The sequence below is a fragment of the Lathyrus oleraceus genome, chromosome 2 (genome assembly GCF_024323335.1).
Source record: "Lathyrus oleraceus cultivar Zhongwan6 chromosome 2, CAAS_Psat_ZW6_1.0, whole genome shotgun sequence".
NCBI lineage: Eukaryota > Viridiplantae > Streptophyta > Magnoliopsida > Fabales > Fabaceae > Lathyrus > Lathyrus oleraceus.
This window is the reverse complement of record NC_066580.1, coordinates 52227390-52241318: the sequence shown is the minus strand read 5'-3', so window position 1 is coordinate 52241318 and position 13929 is coordinate 52227390. Positions and strand designations below refer to the sequence as shown.

The window sequence follows — 13929 nt, the reverse complement described above, 5'->3', positions numbered from 1 at the left end:
TATCACTATTCAGATCATAACTTGGGCTATAGGTGTCGGATTGACACGTTCTAATATGCGTTGGAAAGCTAAGAGAAAGAACTATAAGTTTCATGTTGAAGTAAAAAGTAGACTAGGAATGAAGAAGGGTCGAATAATTCGTTAAAGTTCCAGACTTAATTAAAATAGTTAGTTTGGGCCGGCTTTTGTAATTTTCAGGTCGGATCCCTTAAGGGCCTGAATCTCCCTTTTATTATATTAGGTCTTTCACTACTATAGTAATCCTAATTCTGAATTTTGATGAGACAATATTGCTTAGAAGATTTCATGGAGAGCTAATTCCCAAAGAGCTGATCTGTTGTATTCAAATTCCACTTTGAGGTTTTTAATAATTTCAGTTTAATTTCGATTTCTTTTCAATTCTTCCTATAAACTCGTTTTCTTAATTCGATTACTTTCGTTTTCTTAATTCGATTGTTTCTTATAGGATAGAGTTGATTAAATTTGATTGTTTGTATGATCCTTAACTATAATCATGTTAGCGTAACTTTTTCGTTATCGTGTTTGATTAAGTCGCGTTTGCTTAATTTGCTTCTGCTTAAATCTGTTTTCTTAATTCGGAAATTAGGAACATATATCATATAATACCAATTTGCGCTTGTCAGTGGGTATTGTAATCGAATGGGATTGAATCCGCTAGGGAATTGAAATTATAAGAATCGATGATAAGTCGGAAATCGATACAATAGATTAGCTTATTTATCCATTTTAATTTTACCTTTAATAATCATCGATTTAAATTTTGAACCTTAAAAAAATCCTTATTTTCACTCGTTTGGTTATAACATTCAAGAGTCCTTGTGATACGATACTCGAGTTGTCGCTTCCGCTAAACTACAATTTTCTAATTACTCGTTTTTGACCCGTGTACGACAGCGGATCACAATCACTCATCTTTAAATCGATGGTTTACATCCCCTTCTATTTTTTTCATCATTTTTTACTACGAACCCAAGATATACTCATATAATAAATATTCATACCTGAAATAAACTCATATAACTGACAAGTTATCTTGTCTCGAAGATAGTTGTCTCTCCAAGGGAAGTATATAATGTCGTCAAAGCAACACACCCACATGTCCAATCAAGATGATCAAAGTCAGAAAACAGATGTATGTACTTGACATTGATGTATACATGAGACATATCTGCTAAGATAGTACATCCTACAAGATGCAACATCCATATCCTATTGGCCTCCTCATTCATAGAGTGTTGCATTAGTGTTTGATACGTATCTTGGAGGCAAGAAAGACGAAAGTGAGCACCCCTGTTATCCCTAAACTCCTCTAACACCATCTTCAATGTAACCCCTAGAACAACGATGTAGTGTCGAGCATGGTGAGGGAACAATTCACCAACAGAATTAGGCCGACATCAACGACAATTGCTTTGATCTCATCTGACATATGCACACCAGAGAAATTCTTCAATTTTGCCCCATAGATGGGCACCTTTAATGAGACGCGATCATGTAACAATTAAAATATAAATCATCAATTACTTTCAATTAATCAATAATAAATAAAAACAACATAAAATTTAGAAACAATGGACCGCTCCATAAAAATGTTTTTTTTAATGTTTTGGTTATTTTGAACCTTCATTTTTTTAAACTACTGTTATGAACAGTTATAGTCTATATAACATTTGAATGTATATAAATTGTAAATATCTTATAAGTGTCTTTTCTACATAATATTTATTTATAAAGTAAACTGTGTAATGAAAATATAGTTGAGAACTTAAAAGCCTAATAACATACACATTTGAGAAAATAAATAACTAAGTAGACACATTTGCGAATGCCTTTGAAACTTGGACACACTTAAAATTAAGAAACTACAAAGATTGTTTCTATTTGGATAACAGCTCCACGAGGCAGCACGATATAATAAGTGTTGACTAGAAGTACTGTGATTTCAAAACCGTCACTTTCAGCTGGTAGCAAGTAGACAAGATTGAATTAATACAGATTAGCTCCATCCCAACTACCGTGTAAAGCTTCCGTATTGATTCATCCTTCCTTCCATTATAAATAGACCACACTTTCTTACTATTATTTTCATCCTTCACTACTAAATATCACATTTCAATTGAGCTTGAGTTGAGTACAATGGATTCCAAAATAGCAATTCTCATCCTTGGCCTAATGGCCATTGTTCTTCTAATTTCCTCAGAGGTGTCAGCTAGGGACTTAACCGAGACTTCAACTAATACCAAAGATGGTAAATTATGTTTTTTATTTTATTCTCCAAAATATGAGTACATGTGCTGTTTAAGAATTAAATTCACATATTATTTATATTTGCAGACGTTGTTGAAAAGTCAGATGAATTAAATGATGCCAAATATTACGGTGGAGGTTACAACCATGGTGGCGGCGGAGGTTACAACGGTGGTGGAGGAGGCTACAACCATGGTGGTGGTGGCTACAATGGTGGTGGAGGAGGATACAACCATGGAGGTGGTGGTTACAATGGTGGCGGAGGAGGATACAACCATGGAGGCGGTGGTTACAACGGTGGCGGTGGAGGATACAACCATGGTGGCGGAGGAGGATACAACCATGGAGGCGGTGGTTACAATGGTGGTGGAGGAGGCTACAACCATGGAGGTGGTGGTTATCGTGGTGGAGGTGGACATGGTGGTAGTTTCAACAATGGTAACTGATTATATCATCATGCATGCATGTGTTAAGTGTAATAAATAATGTTGGGTTTTCAACAAAAGAGTAAAGATAAATCACTATGTATATGTGAAGATGAGTTTGATTTCGAGTAAAAGTGGTGAATGTGTTATCATGTGTAATATATCAAATATCATCGTTGTTGTTAGTACTTTGCCTCCTTTTATATAATCCATTCCGCTGATTTGTGTAAGAAAATTCGTCCATGAATTGACGGAACAAGCAAATTTAACATAAAGTGAGACTAAGAAATTGCTTCATGCATTTAAAATCTTAGTAATGAAAAGCGTTGTATAAATCAATGTTCAATGTTCATCGGTAAAATTATGACCATTAGATATGATAACAAAATAACAGCAACATAACGTAAACATCGTATACAGAACAATGTTGGTGTTTGTTCCCCTGCAATGAAGCAATAATTTCCATCATCACAACTCAACCAAAAGATATCTCAAAATTATCATATGTATTATTAAATTTGTAATATACTTAGAGCTTATTAGTTCAATTTATGTCTTACTTCAAAGTTTAATTAAATAATTGCTGGAATAGGTTATAATGGCATTAGTTTAAGATTGCATAAAAACCATTAATTCATAATCACATATAATATGAGCTTTGGTACCAAATGTAATCGGTCAATTATATAAGAGTTGTCATTTTTTTAGATTGATTTACAATTTTGAAAAAATAAGTGAGTGTATCATATAATATACCATATAATATTATATAATATATTATTCCACTCCCGTTCACAACTCTCAATGGCATAAATTATCAAACTGTTACGTTTCTGATTCTTATGATTACAAAGGGGATGTAACTATATAATATATATAACCCTAGTCTCATCAATTATTAACAAAGGGTTAAAGCCCACCTTTTTCCCACACCAATCATGTTTTAGAAACTCGTCATTTAATTAAAAAGATCACTTACCAATAAAATGACTTATTTATGCACTCCGTCAAAATCACGATTAACCCATTTTTCACAAACTAAACAACAATTGACTATAACCACAAAAAGTTAGATAAATTTAACATTCTCCCACTTGCGCAAAATCAATTGGGTAATTTATATTTTTAAAATATATTTTGAAAACGACTCTCGAGTTAATGACTAATTTCTTAAAATGCGGCCCCATTTTAAGGAAATGCATGATTCCATATGCAATGTCTGAATATGACTTCATCCAACAAAAGTTAAGCAAATATTGAATCACGGTGATCATTATATCCTTCATTGACATCAAACCTTCTATAGTTACAAATACTACGGACTCCGTCAACTAGTCATCAGTGTGGAGTATGACAAGAAAATAACATGTCAATGTGATCCAACAGTCAACTGCTATTTTCTTTGTCAGTTCTTAACAATTTCTCTCAAATGCATTAAAGTCAAAGAAATTGCACGGTTTTACAAACCATAACGCCTCAGCTCTAATATGGTGTCCATCACCGACACAAACACCGACCTTAAAATCGTACCTCAGCTCCAATATGGTACCGATATAGTGGTCCCGAAGATGTCGAACTCAAAATTATAATGATACCTCAAACTCTAAACTACTGTCGACCATATGCACGGTCGTGCCAATGATAATGAATCTAAATTTTAACAATTATATAAATAAACAATAATAAATAATAATTATAGTCCCAATTTTATTTTTGAGTTTCTCAATTTTTTTTAAATCATATGATGATTTCTGATGACTCTTTTTTTTCTTGTAAAAATCATTTGATCAACAGTTTTAACACCAATTATATATTAGAAGTAATTCATATTTATTAATTATATTATTTTCTTAGCCCCTAAGTTTGTTAGAGGGTATTTTAGTATTTTATCCTATTCTAGTAACCCTAGTTTTAGCTTATAAATAGGGTGACAATCATTGTAACTTTTATCATCTTTTGTAGCCGTCATTCTCTTAATAGAATATTTCCATTCTTTATTTATTCTACCTTTGCACCAACAATTGGTATCTAGAGCTCCGGTTCGGATTCATTGGGAAACACGGGAAACACGAGTGAACGTGAGGTCTTGTGTGTTTGATTTTGATTCTTAGATTCGTGTTGAATCTTGAACAAAATCTGATCAGAATTTTAATTTTGTGGGTTGGGAAACACTGTGTGAGAAATCTGAGTGTACTGTGCAAGGTAGAAAGATGAACGGAAACGGCAACATGAACACCAAACTTCCAGTATTTGACGGTAAAAACTGGAATCGTTGGATGATCCAAATGCGTGTACTGTTCGGTGCTCAAGATGTTCTAGATCTTGTCACTGATGGTTATGTTCCGGTAGCAGCAGATGCGACGGATGAACAGAAAAACGCGCAGAAGGAAGTAAGGAAGAAGGATCAAAAAGCATTGTTCTTCATTCATCAATGTGTTGATGTAAATGTGTTTGAGAAGATTGCAGATTCAACGACAGCAAAGGTTGCGTGGGACACACTGGTTAGATGTTATGGTGGTGACGCATCAGTGAAGAAGGTGAAACTTCAGTCCTTGAGAAAGCAATATGAGAATCTCAACATGAAGAATAATGAGAAAGTTTCTGAATACATCTCCAGAGTGATTCTGATCACTAATGAGATGAAAGCGTGTGGAGAAACTCTTTCTAAAGAAACAATCATGGAGAAGGTATTGAGATCCCTTACCTCTCAATTTGATTACATTGTGGTAGCAATAGAACATTCCAAAGATCTGAGCACCATGAGAATTGAAGAGCTGCATAGCAGTCTAGAAGCGCAAGAGTTGCGTTTGACTGAGAGAACTTCTGAAAGGGAAGTAGAGCAGCAGGCTCTAAAAGCAACTTCTGATAGGAGGTATCAGAAGCAGTCAGAAGCCAGGAGAAGATCTGATGGTGGTCAGAAGTCAGAAAGCTCAACCTCTGATAGACAAAAGAATGCTCAGAAGGGAAAAGAGAAGTATGACAAGAAGAAGATCCAATGTTACTATTGTAAGAAGTTTGGTCACTTTGCTAGAGACTGTTGGTCAAACAAGGAGAGAAAATCAGAAGAAGCAAATATAGCCATAAGTTCTGATGACGAATCTGTGCTATTGATGGCCTCTGAATCTGATGATATGGATCTGATAGACTGGTGGTATATGGACACTGGCTGTTCAAATCATCTTACTGGAAACAAGAAATGGCTGGTTGACTTTGACTCTGAAAAGAGGACAAAGATCAGATGTGCTGATGACAAATATCTTAATGCAGAAGGTATGGGAAATGTCAGAGTGATTCTGAACAATGGGAAAACAACATTGATTCAGAACGTGTGGTATGTACCTGGCATCAGAAGCAATCTGATGAGTGTGGGACAATTAATTGAGAAAGGTTTTTCAGTTACCATGAAGGACAATCTTCTGAAGCTGTATGACTGCAATCAGAAGTTGATCATGGAGTCAGAACAGGGAAGGAATAGAACATTCAAGGTGAATGTCAGAACTGCAGACTCAGAATGTCTTAGTGCAACAAGTGCTGAGAAGGAGAGTGAGCTGTGGCACAGAAGATTTGGTCATTTGAATTTCAGAAGCTTAAAACATCTGAATTCAAAGAAGTTGGTACATGGAATTCCTGCAATTAAGAAGCCTGAAAAGTCATGCAAAGTTTGCATCGAAGGAAAACAACCACGATTGCCATTTGCGTCAGAAACTGCTCCAAGAGCAAAACATGCCTTGGGAGTTGTACATTCTGATGTGTGTGGTCCATTTCCAGTAGCATCGATTGGAGGGAATAAATACTTTGTGTTATTTGTTGATGAATTCACAAGAATGACATGGGTATCCCTTATTAAGTTTAAACACGAGGTGTTTGATGAATTCAAGAAGTTCAGAATGAAGGCTGAGAATCAGAGTGGTCAGAAGTTGAAGATTCTTAGAACTGACGGTGGAGGTGAGTATAACTCCAAAGAGTTCCAGAAGTTCTGTGAGGAGAATGGAATTGAGCATGAGGTTACTGCTCCTTATACCCCTCAACACAATGGTCTTGCTGAAAGAAGAAACCGCACTTTGCTTGATATGGTGAGAAGCATGCTAAAGGAGAAGAAGCTTCCTCAGAAGCTCTGGGGAGAAGCTGTTGCCACTGCAACGTATGTACTCAACCGATGTCCTACGAAGAAGTTGAAAGAAATAGTTCCAATACATAAGTGGACTGGAGATAAGCAAAGTGTTAGTCATCTGAAGGTGTTTGGTTCTGTTTGCTATAAACATGTTCCAGAAGCCAGAAGACAGAAGCTGGATGATAGAAGCAAAGTGATGATTCTGATAGGGTACCACAGTACAGGTGCATACAAGCTCTATTGTCCAGAAACCAATAAAATTGAATTCAGCAGAGATGTGATTGTGAAGGAATCAGAAGTTTGGAATTGGGATAAGTCTCAATTTGATTCTGATGTTAGAACTTCTGAAGAAAGGTCAGAGTTAAAAATTTCTGAAGTTGGAGTAAACTCTGACGTTGATTCTGATTCTGATAGTGAGTCTGACTCTGGAGAAGACTCAGAAGATGAAGGTGACTCTGATGACCCAGACTCTGATGGTAATCCAGATTCTGGTGGCAATTCAGACTCTAGAAATATGCCAGACCCTGAAGATGATCAAAGCTCTGGAGGAAGTCAACCATCTGAAGCTAGAAACTCTGAAGTTCAAGACTCTGAACAAGTTCAGAGACCACAAAGAATCAGAAACATCCCCAAAAGATATGCAGAATTTGACATGCTGCAAGACACTGAAGTAGACTCTGAAGGAGAAGTTATTTAGTGTGTCATGTTAGTAGACTCTGAACCCATAAGGACAGAAGAGGCTCTTAAGCAGAAGCTCTGGCTGAAGGCCATGAAAGAAGAATTTGATGCTATAGAGAGAAACAAGACTTGGAAGCTGACAGAACTTCCAAAAGACAAGAAAGCCATCAGCGTCAGATGGGTTTTCAAGCAGAAGTTAAAGCCAGATGGTTCAATTGGAAAACATAAAGCAAGATTGGTAGCCAGAGGATTTCTACAGAAACCTGGGCTGGATTACTCTGAAGTGTTTGCACCTGTAGCAAGACATGAAACAATCAGAATGGTGATTGCAATAGCTGCTAACAGGAATTGGCCTCTGATGCATTTAGATGTAAAATCTGCATTTCTGAACGGTCCATTAGAAGAAGAAGTTTACGTGTCACAACCTCCTGGATTTGTGAAAAAGAATCAGGAAGGGATGGTGTACAGATTATACAAAGCTCTATATGGATTGAAACAAGCACCCAGAGCTTGGAATCAGAAGATTGATTCATTTTTCAAGAAGCAAGGTTTTCAGAAATGTGAGATGGAGTACGGTGTCTATGTTCAGCATACTTCTGAAGGAAATATGACTCTGGTATGTTTATATGTTGATGATATACTGCTGATTGGAAGTTCTGAACAGGAGATAGCCAAGTTCAAGAAAGTTCTGATGAATGAATTCGAAATGACTGATCTAGGCAAAATGACATACTTTCTAGGGATGGAGTTCAGATACTCTGAGAAAGGTATTATTTTGCATCAGCTCAAGTATGAATTAGAACTTCTGAAGAGATTTGAACTGAAGAATTGTAAGATTGCTGTCACACCTTCTGATACAAATCAGAAACTGGATTCTGACTCTGATGGAAAGGATGTGGACGCTACAACCTTCAAACAATTGGTTGGTTCTCTGAGGTATTTGTGCAATACCAGACCTGATATTTGCTATTCAGTTGGGATGGTTAGTAGGTTCATGAGTAAACCTAAGTGGTCCCATTACCAAGCTGCTGTCAGGATTCTGAGGTATATCAAGGGAACTCTGAAGTATGGAGTATTATTTCCTTCTGGAAGAAAGGATGAGTCAGAACTTCTGAGTTATTCAGATTCTGATTGGTGTGAAGACAGAGTTGACAGAAGAAGTACATCTGGGTACTTATTCAAATTTCTGGGAGGTCCCATTTCTTGGTGTTCCAAGAAGCAACCTGTTGTGGCGTTGTCAACTTGTGAAGCTGAATACATTGCAGGTGTTGTTACTGCATGCCAAGTTGTGTGGATTCTGAATCTATTGCAGGATCTGAAGATTAAAGTAAACAAACCTCTGAAGCTGATGATTGACAACAAGTCTGCAATCAATCTTGCCAGAAACCCCGTGTTGCATGGGAGAAGCAAGCACATTGAGACCAAGTATCATTTTCTGAGACATCAAGTTCAGAGGGGAGTGTTAGAAGTTGTATGTAACACCCTTCTAAAATACCCCCAATAATTAATTAAAACAACCAAACATAATTCAGAGTATATATGCAATTAAGGGTGTCACACTTGACACTTCACACCGTGTTCCAAAATATCCGGTCATACTCATTTATTTATCAAAATAAACATTTGCATAATTCGCAGCGGATAGAAATTAACAACAACATGCAAACCATGTAACACATTACAGGTAAGATCATTCAACAACCAACAATGAAAATAAGGTAAAACATCCCGTCCCGATGTTACATCTACCAGAGCATGACCCACTAAGGAACTACACTAGACTCCAAGGACTAGCTTCTACTCAATCACTGTTCGTTACCTGAAAAATAGTTGTAAGGGTGAGTTCCTCAATCGATATAATACGCATTATAAAATATCATGTAATGATAAGTAAATTAACACATTTCATCACCCTAATCATACACATATTCAGCAACGGCAATATCAACTCATAATCATCATCATCATCATCATACTCAAACTCAACACAACCATAAAACACACGTATAATATTGGAATACATCCATTCATATTATACGCCATACATACATACATTATGCAATGAGACTCCATGCATGCGGTACCGACTATTCGTGAACATATAGTTCAACCTCACCGATCAAATCCAGATACGGCTACCAAGCTCACTAGTCCCACTCATTTGAGACCTAGTGACTCACTCACTAATTCCTCACCATGGGAATTAGCTACCACCCCAAGGGCTATGATATGCACGCTAATCACCTAGCATGCAAACATCAACAACAATCCACAATACTAACTCACTAATTCCTCACCATGGGAATTAGCTACCACCATAAAGGCCACAATATGCAAGCTAAATCACTTAGTCATGCAAACATCAACAATCATCCACAATGGACATATGCTCACACTCTAAGCCATAAACAGTCCATTCATAATTTCATACATGATAGATACATTCACAACATTATGCATATCATCATACATCATCAACATATTCACCACACAATCATATCATGTCATACCACATAATCAATCACAGCATTAGCACACTTTACTAATACCTATACTACTCAAACAACGGGAAATGATCCCTACTCTATCATACATCAGCTAAATTACATTACTCAGCTGAACAACCAAAAACTGCACAACAACAGCACAGGAAAATCACAAATCTGCCCATACGCGTACTGCCTAGTCCCATACGCGTATGGCCCATTTCTCAGCCAATCCCATACGCGTACCACCTATCTCATACGCGTATGCTACGCGTACCACTTTCCCATACGCGTACCAACAGAGACCAAACCACGTTCAAAACATCATCTTCTTCATCCATACGCGTATTGCCTAGTGCCATACGCGTACCAGACCATCTCATACGCGTATTGCCTAGTGCCATACGCGTATGACCAGAAACCAGATTTCCAGATCTGCTATGGTTTTCTCTACCACGAGATTCCTCATATCCAACCTCCTACAATCCAATTTTACACAGTAATCGTTCATATCATCTAACACAAATCATACCCTATTCGATTTCACAATTCCTACCATTATTACATCTAATTCCTACGAATTTCCTTCAATTATAATCCCAATTTCGTTCATCCAAAAGTTCACAGTTTCATCATGCATCATTCCAATTAGAGTCAAATCAATGGTTTATCACTATCCATTACATGTTAACCCATAATACCCATTAAACGATGATAAACCCCCCTTACCTGAGTTAATCCGGCAAATCTCTGAGCTTTAAGCTTTTCCTCTCTTCAACCCTCGTTCTCTTGCTCTTTGCCCTTTTCCACTTTAGAGTTGTTTCTCTGTTTTCACGTGAAAACCTCTTTTTACCAAATGGGACCTTTTCTAATTCCAACTTTTATTCCAATAATAATAATCCAATAATAATAATCCCAATAATATTCCAATAATAATCCAATTATTTAATTAAATTAATAAATATACTATTAACTTAATTTAAATAATTATCTTATTTTTATCGGGGTGTTACAACTCTCCCCCACTAAAAGAGTTTTCGTCCTCGAAAACATACCTCAAGCGAATAACTCCGGATAAGACTCCTTCATCTGACTCTCAAGTTCCCAAGTCACATTGCCACCTGCTGGTCCTCCCCAAGCTACCTTTACTAAAACAATCTCTTTACCCCGCAACTACTTCAACTCTCGATCCTCGATCCTCATAGGTGATGTTTCAACAGTCAGGTTATCTCTCACCTGTACATCATCTACTTGGACCATATGCGACGGATCATGAATGTACCTCCTCAACTGAGACACATGAAAAACCTCATGCAAATTCGCAAGTGACGGCGGTAAAGCGATACGATAGGTTACCTCTCCTATCCTCTCCAAAATCTAATAAGGACCAATAAATCGAGGTGTCAACTTCTTCGACTTCAAAGCTCGACCAACCCCAGTTATCGGAGTAACACGAAGGAACACATGATCTCCCTCTTGAAACTCAAGTGACTTCCTTCTCTTGTCGTGATAACTCTTCTGACGTCTCTGAGCAATCCTCATCTTCTCCTGAATCATCTTAATCCTTTCCGTAGTTTATTGAACAATCTCCGATCCAATCACAACACTCTCACCAGACTCATACCAACATAAAGGTGTCCGACATCTCCTACCATACAAAGCTTCAAACGGTGCCATACCAATGCTCGAATGAAAACTATTGTTGTAGGTAAACTCAATCAAAGGTAAATACCAATCCCAAGCACCTCCCTTTTCCAAAACACAAGCCCTCAAAAGATCCTCTAGTGACTGAATCGTCCTCTCAGTCTGACCATCAGTCTGCGGATGATATGCAGAACTCAATCTCAGCTTAGTTCCCAAAGCCCTCTGCAAACCTTCCCAGAACTTCGATGTAAATCTAGGATCTCTGTCCGAAACAATACTCGACGGAATACCATGCAAACTTACAATTTTCTCAATATACAACTCAGCTAATCTCTCTAACGGATAATCCATACTGATCGGAATGAAATGAGCCGATTTTGTCAATCTGTCCACAATCACCCAAATAGCTTCAAAATTCTCACTTGTCCTCGGTAAACCAGAAACAAAATCCATACTGATACTATCCCACTTCCACTCTGGAATAGCCAACGGTTGCATTAGCCCAGACGGCTTCTGATGCTCAATCTTTGACTTCTGACAAGTCAAACAAGAATAAACAAAACTCGCAATTTCTCTTTTCATTCCCGGCCACCAAAATAACTTTTTCAAATCATGATACATCTTCGTAGCCCCAGGATGAATACTCAGGCCACTACGATGTCCTTCCTCAAGAATACTCTTCTTAAGCTCGGTAACATCCGGAATACACACCCGATTACCAAATTTCAAAACACCATTCTCATCAACTCTGAATTCACCACCTTGACCTTGATTCACTAGAGTCAACTTATCAACCAAAAGCATATCGGATTTCTGACCCTCTCTAATCTCATCCAGAATACCACTCGTTAACTTCAACATTCCCAGTTTAACACTATTGTGAGTACTCTCACACACCAAACTCAAGTCTCTAAACTGCTCAATTAAATCCAATTCCTTAACCATTAACATAGACATATGCAATGATTTCCGACTCAATGCATCAGCCACTACGTTTGCTTTACCCGGATGGTAATTCAAACCAAAGTCATAATCCTTCAAAAACTCTAACCATCTCCTCTGTCTCATATTCAGCTCCTTCTGATCAAACAAATACTTTAAACTCTTATGGTCACTGAAAACCTCAAATCTTGACCCGTACAAGTAATGCCTCCATAACTTCAGAACAAATACCACAGCTGCCAACTCTAAATCGTGCGTCGGATAGTTCCTCTCATGAACCTTCAGTTGTCTCGAAGCATAAGCTACAACCTGCTTATTCTGCATCAAAACACCACCTAAACCCAACAATGAAGCATCACAGTAAACCTCAAATGGTTCCGACGGACTCGGTAATATCAGAATAGGGGCAGTAGTTAACCTTCTCTTTAACTCTTGGAAACCTTCTTCACATTTTGAGTCCCAAACAAACGCTTGCCCCTTCCTAGTCAACATCGTCAACGGTAACGCCAACTTAGAGAATCCTTCAATGAACTTCCTATAATAACCTGCAAGTCCAAGAAAACTCCTTATCTCAGAAACTGACTTCGGAGCTTCCCACTTAGATACCGCTTCTATCTTAGAAGGATCAACAGCAACACCACCTCTTGAAATCACATGACCAAGAAAACTAACCTCTTCTAACCAAAATTCACACTTAGACAGTTTAGCAAATAACTTCTTTTCTCGTAGAACTCTTAAAACCATTCTCAAATGCTCAGCATGCTCTTCTTCAGATTTCGAATACACCAAAATATCGTCAATAAACACCACAATAAACTGGTCTAGATACGGATGGAAAATCCTATTCATATACTCCATAAATACTCCAGGCGCATTAGTCACACCAAAAGGCATTACAGAATATTCATAATGTCCATACCTTGTTCTGAAAGCAGTCTTCTGAATATCCTCAGTTTTCACACGTATCTGATGATACCCAGATCTCAAATCTATTTTACTGAACACACTCGCACCAACCAACTGATCCATCAAATCATCAATCCTCGGCAAAGGATACCGATTCTTGATCGTCACTTTATTCAGTTGCCTGTAGTCCACACACAACCTCATAGTACCTTCTTTCTTCTTAACCAATAACACTGGTGCACCCCACGGTGACACACTCGGACGAATAAATTTCTTATCCAACAGATCTTCCAACTGACTCTTCAATTCAGTTAACTCAACAGCAGACATATGGTACGGAGCCATCGACACCGGCCTAGTACCAGGTACCAAATCAATCGAGAACTCAACTTCACGCTCTGGCGGTAATTCATTCACTTCTTCCGGAAACACATCAGGAAAATCACACACCACAGCTAGATCGCAATTC

General features: G+C 37.6%; 1 protein-coding gene across 1 annotated transcript; it reads left to right on the top strand.

Annotated features, from left to right (window-relative positions):
* Positions 1-2096: 2096 nt before the first annotated feature.
* On the top strand, positions 2097-2874 carry LOC127118055 (abscisic acid and environmental stress-inducible protein). The gene is made up of 2 exons (XM_051048191.1): positions 2097-2269; positions 2356-2874. Exons 1-2 carry the CDS (start codon positions 2158-2160, stop codon positions 2712-2714), a joined length of 471 nt encoding a protein of 156 aa, XP_050904148.1. The 5' UTR covers positions 2097-2157; the 3' UTR covers positions 2715-2874.
* Positions 2875-13929: the final 11055 nt, after the last annotated feature.

Coding starts and splice junctions, on each gene's coding strand:
- LOC127118055 (XM_051048191.1), top strand. CDS start 2,158: ATGGATTCCAAAATAGCAATTCTCATCCTTGGCCTAATGGCCATTGTT. Junction 2,270..2,355: donor TTCAACTAATACCAAAGATG/GTAAATTATGTT, acceptor TTATATTTGCAG/ACGTTGTTGAAAAGTCAGAT.